The sequence below is a fragment of the Melanotaenia boesemani genome, chromosome 9 (genome assembly GCF_017639745.1).
Source record: "Melanotaenia boesemani isolate fMelBoe1 chromosome 9, fMelBoe1.pri, whole genome shotgun sequence".
Taxonomy (NCBI): Eukaryota; Metazoa; Chordata; class Actinopteri; order Atheriniformes; family Melanotaeniidae; genus Melanotaenia; species Melanotaenia boesemani.
The window spans coordinates 5,490,480-5,502,233 of NC_055690.1; the positions used below are offsets into that span (position 1 = coordinate 5,490,480).

Below are 11,754 nucleotides of genomic sequence, written 5' to 3' on the forward strand. Positions count from 1 at the left end.
CAGGTGTAACAATAGAACAAATTATTTTATGTTGTGATTTTGGACACTTTATTTGAAGTTTAGGCATCATATAGGCTTCCTGTTACCTGCTACACTCTAATACTGGGAGATGTGGGAAACAAAAAATAAAAGGTTAATTTAGGTTAGTTATTTAAGATTTTAAGTGACAGAGAGAAAATACAAAGTTACAAAGAATGATTGTCTATGGTCTAAATTATAGTACCAGAAAGAAAATCACACTGTCAGTCACAGTGTTATTATTATCAAAGCTTTTTGAGTTAAAGAATAAATAGCATGACTGGTGTTTTCTGCTTTCTTGTTTAGATTGTGGTTGAGGACCCACCTGCTCTACCAGAGCACAATGGTTCAGATTCCAAGAGGTCCAAATTTATCTTTTCTAACCACAGTACAATCAGAGCAAGCTTGGACTGGCGCATTCTGGTCGCCATCTTCTATGTTACTGTGAGAGTGCCCTATGACATATGCTTCACTGATAACATGACCTACAGCATATCTGCGTGGGGCATTGTTGTAGAGTCACTGTTCATCACAGGTTTGTTCTGTTTAGAAACAGTTTTGACATAGATATTAATAACTGAGTCTGTATGATTAGCATCTTTTACAATAACCAAATCATCGCCTCTCCTGTTTGTTTGCTGCTAGACATCATTTTCAGTTTTCGCACAGCTTTCATCGACAAGTCAGGGCAGGTGATCGCTGATGGTCGACAGATATGCATCTGTTACCTGAAGACGTGGTTCACAGTTGACCTGATCACATCACTGCCTTTCGACCTGCTTACGTTTACCCTTGACGTAAGTAGCAAAAGCAGTCTGTGCTTTTTATAATTCATGCAATGACTTTCAAGAAATATTTTGTATAAACTATGGCAAAAACCTTTGAAAGTCCCTGTCCAGGTGGTGTTGTTGTATAATGCTTGAAAAGCTGGAGCAGACAAGATGTCTTTCTCACAACTGTAATAAAAGGGGAGGGAACTTCACCATTTATCTGGAGTGCAGAGAAATATGCTGATGGCGAGGACTGGAAGTTAGAAATTCAACAAAACAAACACTCGTGTGATTAAGAGCCTGATTGCTCTAAGTGATATTTCCGTATTCAAGTGTCCTTCATCAGTAAATTTTCATAGATCTTACTGTAGGAATGTTAACAAGCATTTTTCAAGTTCTAATGACAGAACTTCAGAGCATGTGAAAAGCCTGTAATGTGGGAGAAGGCATAATATTGTTTTAGGAGTAAACGAACATATGCTCTAACAAAAAGTATAAAGAATTACATTAAGATCAAGTGAATCTACATTCTGTACCATTTGTGTTTAGTCATAATTTGACTAGTATACCATGTAAATATTGTATTGCTGTAACACTTGAATTTGTACAAAAGATATCATTACATATGATTATTCTTATTGTTTTGGAGTGCATGGTCTTTTTCACCAGTATAAAGTAATCACAGCAGGTGCAGTTGTTTCACTGTTCATATTTTCAAAAACTGTCTAAAAAAAAAAAAGATCTTCTTATGGATGCATTAATGTTCACTTGTGTTCATCTAACAAGCTCACTTGCCACGACAACTTTAGCAGACGCACTGACATAAAAAATAGAAAAGCCGCGTAGCACCACCTCTGGGAACAGGTAAACATAATTTAAAAGGTTCATGTGAAAGTGGACTCGACCGGCTGAATGTTGTAACCTCCCTACCGCCTTAACGGAACTGAGTGCCATTTCCAACATGGTCTATTAAATCAGTTTGGTAAAGATCACACACTAAGTGAGAATCACTCTTAGAAAAAAGCAGGAGAAAAATGTTTCACATACACAAATAAAGTAGTAAAGATGCCTCAGGTAGGTTTATTTAAACAACTTTTTAATAAAATTAATCATCACTTAAAAATGCTTTACCAAATGCATAAGCAGCATCTTAAAGGGTTAGGTAGGTTCTAATTGTGATTGGTAAAATAATTCAAATCCTCCGTTTGCTTTTATATTTCCTCAGGTGAAACTTGTCCAGATGATTAAAGCTGTGCGTCTGCTTCGTTTGCTGAAGCTTGGGCAGAAGATGGACCGCTACACTCAGTATACCTCAGGGGTCCTGATCCTGCTCATGTCCGTGTTTCTTGTTGTGGCCCACTGGATGTCTTGCATCTGGTATGTTATTGGCCAGATGGAGATGAACTGGGATGTTGGTGCGTGGTGAGAAAATTATCCCAGTTGTTTCCCTAAATCCATAAATGTTTACACATTTCTTTGATGTTAAAACATCAAATCAGCAGAAACTATTGTTAATATGATTTTAACTGCCTTAGTATTTGTGTTTCTGTCAGTATGAATCTGGTGATTTACATCAGAACATGGTACATTAAAGTATTGTTATATAAAATTTTGAATCTGCAATTAATGCAAAACTTAAATGAGATTTACATGCTGTGCATCTTTCCCGGTGTATAGCAGGTTAATGAGATGTCTTTATTGTCCTTGTTGAGCCTTTTAGTATTAAAAGGAAATTATGAGACAAGTGAGGTTTAAATTGCTTGACTCTTCTCATAATTAATGACGGACTCTCACGGCTTCACCCTCAGACTCTAGGTCAGTCATGTAATGAGGCCCTCTGTGCTGATTTCCTGGTTAGTATTGATGAGCTGCAATGCTTGTAATTAATTGACTCTTGCATACTCATAACAGGTTGCAGGCCTACATTGCCATGGGTCATGAGAGCAATGCAGATTTCTCTTACCAACTACAGTCTTACAGTGTCATAAGAGAGTGGGTCAGTAGATGAGACAGGATTAATGTGCTGTATCCTAATTATTTGTTTCTGATTTTAAAGTTAGTGTTGAAGTCAAGCAGCCTTGAGGTGTTTCCATCCAATTACCATTTATCAGTGTCTGCAAGAGACTCCCATGGGATCAGCTGCATGTCTCCACATTGTATTGACCAGGGATGAGCTCTGACTTCCAAGCATCTGCTTTCCTTCTTGTGTTGAATCTGTTGTTCTAGATCTAGCATATAGGAGTGCTAAACAAGGTTTCCAAACTTAGAAAATAATTCTGCGGAGTTAGTCTTTATCTACATTATGACTGTGATATACATTTGTAGAGACTGTAAGTAAATTAGTTACTCTGTTTTACTTACTGTGCTACTTGCTGTCTAAACATGCCTTTATCCCTTTATATTCATATTCACATCTTCCTATAAACAGGATGGCTTCGCAGGCTGGGGAATGATATAAATATGCCGTACCATGCAGTGGGAGCTGTAAATGCGCCCAGCGGTGGTCCCCCCATCCACAGCGTCTACATCACATCACTCTACTTCACCCTCACCAGTCTTACCAGAGTGGGCTTCGGCAATGTGTCACCAAACACTGACGCAGAAAAGATCTTCTGTATTTGCATCATGGTATTAGGAGGTACATCAAATACACAATAATATATGATGCATGTAATGACACACACATTTTGGAAATTACCAGCTTATTGTATCTTACATTGAAGCTCATTTCATACTGAGACATTAGTATGAGTAGTCATGTTGTAAAATCTCATCAACATATAGAGTACTACTAAATCATCTCGTCTTACTTGGCAGGTTTATTTGTTTCCCTAGTTTCATTATCATGTAATATAATGAGCAAATATTTACAGAATGTCTTGATCCAATTTAAACTCAATAGTTATAGTATGTTAGCTTGTTTTTTGAGGATGGGGAGAGGTTCCTGTAGCTGGGTTCTCCCTGTGGATACCTACTGCTCTGGTTTAGCTAAATGCTAAATGCCCACAGCTGCCTGAGGGCAATAGCAGTCACAAACACACCTCACATACACATGCTGGCACACACATGCTATCTCTTGCGGGCTGAAACGTAATGAAAACTAGCACAAAGCACCTGCTCATATTTCTAATGCCCCCAGGAAAACAATAGCATCAAAAACAGTTTACTATTTAGATAACTGTCTTGACCATTTATTGTCAGTTGAAATATTTTCAGACATTTTACTGATGTTATTTTTCATTCTCCATTTCCTGCTTCACCATCATCCCTTACTCTTTTCTCCTCTCCCTCTTTTTACATGCAGCACTGATGTATGCTGTGGTTTTTGGCAGTGTGACAACCATCCTCCAGGGGATGTACTCCCACCTTTCCCCTCGTCGCACAAGAACCGATGACCTGCCAGCTTCCCTCAGGCAGAAACTGTTGGAGCACATTCAGATAACTATCAACAATTGTCTTGACATTATTGAGGTATGAAAAAGGGACAAACAGATTCCTTTGTGTGAGCAAGGTATTAGTGTTTTTGTGTGTTAAAGTCAAGCCAACATGAACATCACGTACTGTATACTCTTTATTTGGCATTTATCCTTTGCCTTCTTCCCTACTTTGCTTATTCTATGGTTAGGACCAGAAGAAAGATTAAGGAATTAGAGCTTGGTAATATGCAAAGGTTTTTAAACTTTCAGCTGAAATTGGACCCTGATGTTGACAAAGTTAAAATTTCTATTTGTTCATTTGTAAAATACTGTTTAAAAGTTTCATTTGATATTTGTGTTGAACCCCATTCATCAAAGCACTAAATCTGCATATCGAATGTATTTTTACTTTTTGTTGTTGCGGTGGCATACTAGAAGAATCAAACAAACACAACATTGCCTATCTATCAAAATATTTCCAGGCCATACTTAAATCATCAATCTGCAGAGCACAGAAGGATCAATATTTAATTTGATATGAAGCATTCTTTTCATTCCTCTGGAATGATGGTAATGTCAAGGAATTTTCTTCCATATATCCGCGGCCATATATTGAGTGATATCTACTGGTATTAACATCAACCTAACATCAACCAAAATTAATGTAATCTGTAAAGTGTTTGGTTAAAGGTGTAAATTGAGTTTAGGAGAAGGTTAGGTTCAGACATCAACCAGTTCTAGTAGAGGTTAGGGTTGGAGGTCGGTTTAGGCCAGGGGTATTTAACTAAAATTAATCGAGGTCAGTTCAACAAAAACTTTTGAAGCAAACGTCTGGGAGATCATAATGATATTGAATAAAGTAAATTTTAAAACTTTAAACAAAATGAGACATACATGACTTGTCTGAAACAGACCTGGGGTAGGAATTACCATTCTCACCAGCAGTAACTGAAGTTATGATGCAAAGAAGCAAAGTATTGAACAGCAAAATAAAATTGCTTTACATTTTTAAATGATCAGCACATTTAATGTCCAGCCACCAAGAACAACTTCCATACAGGTGCAAAATATTTCAAAGATTCAAATGTTGACCAGAAGTATTAAAATTATAGTAAATAAATATCTTTAAAAATTGTGTTGAGTATCCACTTTGCTTGCGTTTGACCTTTTCTTCAATGTGGTTCATTGCTTTTTGCATAATTAAAAGAAACGGAAAGCCTGTAAGTCTATTCAAGTAGCCCATCCCCCAGTCAGAATAACAAAATACATGTTCATTTTTCCAGGAGGGGACCATCCAGAGGGATGTGGCTGAGCAGGGAGAGGTCATGGAGAGAAGAGCCCATCTTACGGAGACCTTGTCCACAGCTCCACAACCTGCAGTGGTCTGTTCCATGCACTACTCTCCAGCACACCACACATACCTGCACCCCTGTGACCCTCCCCAGTCTTTACCATCCTTCTCTAAGTCTGAATCCATATGTATCCATACCTTTACCCTCCTCTTCTCTCACAGTCTCTGCAGGATGGAGGAGAGGCTCTCCAGATCTCTAGATCTTCTCCTGAAACTAAACTTGGGCGATCCAACAACCGCCAAAACCAGGGTCTGTAGCAGACGTCGCTTAGAACTTTCCTGGAGTCTACAGGAGTTTTTCCAGCACGTTATTTGGTATATATTCCTGATATGAATATTAGACTCTGGAAGATGTTTCTTCACTGGAAGACGTTTACAACTGACATTTAATTTTGTTTTGAAGGATTAAAACCCACTTGCATGAAAAAAGTACCGATGGTTTAGGTGTATTATCTTTACCTTATAGAAACCAAGTGTTATTAAAGGGCCGTCCCCATGACGCTGGATTGCAGTAAAGTATTTTAGCAAACCACCCTTTCATGCACACGAAGCCAGGGATTAGCCTCCATGAAACCGACCATGTCTGAAGCCAGGTACCAAAGTGGAGGAGTTTGACTGTTTGCAGTGCTGTGTGTCAAGTGTAAAAATTCAGTATAAAAGTTGTAGCTGACACTAATCTTATATTTAAATCTTAAATGATACGTCAAGTTTAGACACTTTTTAATCAATTCTGATATTTTTGCCCCTTAAAGAAGAATGACATATTTGTACAGCATTAATATCTTTATTATAAAGGCATTATGTGAAAGGAAAGCATATAAAATATTTTAATGAGTTGATTAAATAAAAATACAATGAAAATTAATATTTTTAAAATAGAAATAGAAATAATTAGATGACAAATTAATATAACAATTTTTATCACTATTGTTAAATTGACATAACATAAAATTAAAAAATCTGAATTACATCAGTAAAATATTTAAACACAACATTATCCTTATCTTCTTCATCATCATCATCATCATCATCATCATCATCATCATAATATCTTTTGTAAAGCACCCTGTAATGTATATACATGATGGATCAATTTCAGCTCTCACCAGCAGAGGGAGACACTGAACTGCAGCTTTGAGAGGTCTACGTGAACATTGAAATAAACATGTTCACATGTTGTAATGGTTCTAATCTAGAAAACAAATAGTTTTTATCTATATTTGACTGTAGTAATCACCATCATTCCACACGATAATTTCCAGCCTGACAGGTATTCTGGGACGAAGGACCATTCAACCATATGGATGAGAGTTTTAAAGATTAAATCATCTTTTAATTGGCAGAGCTTCTTTCATTCATCCTCAGTTCTGATGTGATGGACACCTGAAAAACATCTGTTGTCTCAGACTTTCTGCAAACATCAGGAAAACAGGGATGGAAATTCAATATCAAAGGAAAGAAGGGAAACTTTCTTATAAAAATAAACCCTTAAAACCTTCATTTTTTACAGATATATAAAAACTAAAAAAGCACAAAAAATAACAAAAAGATGAGGACTGTAATAAAATAAGATACAATTAAATATAAAATTAATTAATAACAAGAACCCATAACAATAATCAATTAGAAGCAAATAAATTTAATAAATCAATTAAATAAATGAAGTAAAATTAATTTATAAATAAAATAACAACAAAAAATGAAGAAAATTAAATTATAGACAAACAAAATAATAATAAAAGTTCAGAGGCCTTTACTTGGAAGTGGACATATCTGGGATTTCTTTCTCGGGCTGACTTTCCTAGACGTTCCTGTCCTGATAAGCAGCACGATGAAGCTGCTTATCAACTCGGTAATTCAACCCAGGTTTTCCGTGTTGATCAGCGCACGCTCACGTGAAAGGGGTGGAGTTTGTAGCATCTGACCACTCTGCATCTGGCCAGCACGCTGCACTGTGGCGCAGACGTTTCAGGCAGAGCATCTGCAGTTCCTTCATTCCTTTATATTCCTTTTTATTTTCCATTCAGTTCTTTTGAGGCTCAGCATCCCAGTGTGAGCGCATTTTGTGTTGGAATATTAGTTCCTCACCGTGACGACACGAGTAGTTGTGCATTCCATAGATTCATGGTTCTGCAGTTCTGCCATGTGAGCATTATTTTATGGTGACTATTAACATCATTATTTCAGAATGAACCCTAGCACAGCTGAATGCAGGGTTGGAATTATGGGAGAGCAGAGGAGCTCCCCTAACTTTCAGGTTACAGTTAATTTTCTACAAAGGTTTCTGATGTTTCTTTAAAACAATAATATTAATTTATCAGCCATTGTGTGTTTATTCATTATTAAATTTAATTAATTAAATCTCCCAAACAACGGATGTGATCCGTTCTGTTTTCTATCAGCACCGTGGACAACAGCATTGTTTGTTGTGTGCTGTGATGTCCATACAGTGACCACTGGATATGCTTCTTTTGTGGTTGTTAAAAAAAACTTTTCAGATTTTTTTTTTTATTTTTTTGCCTTAATCATATTTTTGACCATGCACTAATACAGGGGTGGCCAACGTCGGTCCTCGAGAGCCACAATCCTGCAGTTTTTCCATGCATCCCTGCACCGACATACCTGACTTAAACTAATGAGTCATCGTGCAAATCCTTATAGGCTGTTGGATCCATTTCATTTGAGTCAGGTGTGTTGGTGCAGGGATGCACGGAAAACCTGCAGGATCGTGGCTCTTGAGGACCGACGTTGGCCACCCCTGTCCTAATATATATGCATGTGCATGTGACTTGCAGTCATGGTTCACAACCAAAAACAAGGCTCCCCAAAAAGCTTTGGTGTAATTTGAGCCCTGGCTAAACAGACTTGGGAACAAGAACAAGTAGAAAAACATGCTTCAAAGCGGTCAGTGGCAGGACTTTATTTCTTTACACTGTCTGTTGTATGGATGAAATCAAGTGAATGTATTTGATATTGGATGAAACCCACAGCGATGCGTTACATTTTCAACATATGGCTCAGTCGGTTGACAAATGTAGTGGAGTCCATCCGATGAAAATCTGTGCCTTTGTATAGGATGTCATCTGGGATATTAAAACATGCATCTATCTCTAAAGCTCTCTCCTATGCACTCCTTTCAGGATCTGCACACCAGCTTGGACAGGTCATTCTAAAAAATAGCAGGCCATTTTCCAAGCGATCTGATTGGTCGCGGGGGGGAGGGCTTTTAAACGTCTTGATCTCTTACCCAGAACAATACCTCCTCTGGAGCCGGTCTTTCAGCTTAAGTTACCATGGCAATATATCCCAGTAAGAAGTGAACCAGCGTTGTAGGACAGAAAACCCAGGGTTAACCCTGAAGTTACTTTGATAAGAGAAGCTCCAGATTCCTAGTACAGGCCTCTAAAGCAATTTGTTGTAAATTTGCCACATCAAGGAGTTAAAAAAAAAGCTGAAAAGTTCATGGAAATTCTGACAAACAGAAAATGAATGAAACAGTTTCAGCACAGTCAATTAATCTAAAGATATTAAAGTGTCTACATTTAACAACCCTGTAAAGATCAACAGGAAATAACTAGTAAAATGAAACGGAGGTGAAGAGAAGATGAGTTGGACAAGAGGGATAACTTTAACTGAGACTGTAACTGTTGAGGATAAAGGGAGGATGGCAGGAACCTCATAGAAACCAGAATGTTGATGAAGATTTGAAAGCAGTTTAACAACAGAGGGAAATAGGTTTAGTTCCGGGAAATGTCTGGTGGCGGTGGAAAAACCAGGCTGGAAACCAGAAACCATCCTTTGTCAAGACACTGAACAACATTTCCTCCTGGTGTGTCTGTTGGGGTATGAATGTAGGAATGTGATAGGCCAAAGCTTGAATACTTAGTATATAACAACTTAAATGCTGTATGAGTGTGTGTGTGTGAATGTGACATGTAGTGTAAAAGTGCTTTGACTGGTCAACATATGACTAGAAAAACGCTGTATAAGTAGAGTTCATTCACAATTTACCATGTACTGTAGGCTAGCTTGTGACCTGTCTGTCGGTTGAGCTGTTAGAAATAATTTGACTCCAGCATCATGAAATACAGGATTATCCTTTTTTTTAAATAATAACTTTTGAGTATGTTTCATCATCAATGGTTAAAAAATAACTGAACTGTACTTGTGATCAAACCAGCTTGTAGGGATGTAGATTGTTAGAGGACGATACACATTTTAATGAAAGTAATGCACTAATGTAATCTTCAGGCATTGGTCAGAGGAACAACAGCTTGTCTTGGTGTGGTGTCCTTTATTAAATGTCACAAAACATGTTGGAACTTCATTTATAAGGCTATGATAATCACCCAAATATATCTAATCATGACACAGACAGTAGAAATTTATTTTAAAATATTAGCTTTAATGAGTCCCGTCGCAACTCAGAAAGACCTTATGTTTGTGCTGGAGTTTTACAGGATCGAAGCTGAATTGGAGTCAGTGTTGATAACGTCAACATTCTGACTAGATGGTAAGCTTGTTGACACCCTGGGAAAACTCACCTTGCTATGTTCAAAAAGGGACCAGTGGTGACACAGCAGTCATTGACCTCCATTCAAGCTGAGAAATACTGTAAATAAAATAATTTCAGTGAGTGGTTATAGTATCAATCTCTGCATGAAAGCCCTCTAATAGGTGTGCCAGTAGTAATTTTTGCTTTTTGTCAGAGTGTTCCTGTTTGATCTCACCACTAGATGGCAGTGTCTCATATTTTTAAGCTCAATTCTGTCGTAAGGGACCAGTTGTTCAAAAGTAATCTGAACAAATTTTGGTTATCGGATTGGATTAAATCTTAAAAATGGGAGAGGGGGTTGTTGCGAAAATAGTGGTCTGGTCCAGACCATGGTCCGGACCACTGTAATGAGTGGTCCCTGCCACCAGGGGGTACTACATCAGTGGTCCGGACCACTGTCATGAGTGGTCCCTGCCACTAGGGGGTACTACATCAGTGGTCCGGACCACTGCAATGAGTGGTCCCTGCCACTGGGAGCCATTTAAATCAGTGATAGCTACATACTATACATTTCAGATACCAATATAAGAGAGCTAGTTTTATTATTTTTCTTTCTTTTTTTTTTACATTTGTTATGGAAGAACTAAATTAATCATAAATAAAAAAAAACCTTTGGTAAAATATGAAAAATGAAGTATTAGAGCATTAGATTTTGAGTCATTGGTAGGGATCATTAAAGTTTTTTTTTTTTTTTTTTTTACAAATTTTCACACAACCTCTCTCCCCATGCTTCCACTTTATGGAATAATAGAGTGATAACCATTATTAGGAAGCCAATATTTAAACAGAATTGATATGAAAAAGGCATTGTCTTTGTAATAGACTTTCAGGACATAAATGGAAATATTTTTCTCAACATTTTTCCACTAAATTTATTTTTATTTTCCTAAAATAGACATCATTAAGGTTTGCAAACCATTCCTGTACCCCTGCTTATAGTCTTACACAATGCTTTTCAATATTCTCTTCTGAAACCAAGTTTAACAAAAATTGCAGTAGGAGGACTTCATTTTTTGAAATTGATTACTACATAGTTTAAATCTAAGACAAACAGCAGATTCTAAACTTTTTTCAGTGATAAAACCTAGTCTAATTTTAGAGAATGCCCTGTAAGACCCAAAGTCAAGGAAACACATTTTAAAATGATGAAAAAAAAAAAAAAAACATTATTCTGTTTCAGACATTTTAAATAATTTAAGGTGAACCCATGCTCTTTCTGTAAGGTTGCCGTAGACTCCTTAGAGCTTTTTTTTTTTTTTTTTTTTTTTTTTTTGTCCTGCCCTCTGTCAAACAGTCAAACAATTTGTGGGTTACTAAAGAAATTCAATCCTTTAGGCTTTTGACATTATGTCTACTTATGAACCTAAAATTAAATTTCTCTGGTGTCAATATTATTATTTTATTGGGAAACTAGAGAAATGACAGAAACGTGGAGCTCTTACCCAAATAAAACAAAATGAGACCTTATCGCGTTATAATTGATAGTTTTATTGTAAAAACGTGAAACTTATTACGTTATAACATAATAATAATAATAATAATACATTTTATATAAAAGAGCCTTTCAAAACACCCAAGGACACTGTACAAAAGAACATTAAATTAGTTTTTAAAAAACTAATTACAAAACAAAACGTAATACAT

The 11,754-nt window shown here is 36.8% G+C and overlaps 1 protein-coding gene across 1 annotated transcript; it reads left to right on the forward strand.

Moving 5' to 3' along the window:
* The first annotated feature begins 498 nt into the window (after nt 1-498).
* LOC121646084 (potassium voltage-gated channel subfamily H member 8-like) lies at nt 499-4,431 on the forward strand. The gene is made up of 6 exons (XM_041994964.1): nt 499-553; nt 664-815; nt 2,014-2,203; nt 3,217-3,426; nt 4,093-4,259; nt 4,414-4,431. The coding sequence occupies exons 1-6, from the start codon at nt 499-501 to the stop codon at nt 4,429-4,431; spliced, it is 792 nt and encodes a 263-aa protein (XP_041850898.1).
* The last annotated feature ends 7,323 nt before the right edge of the window (nt 4,432-11,754 follow it).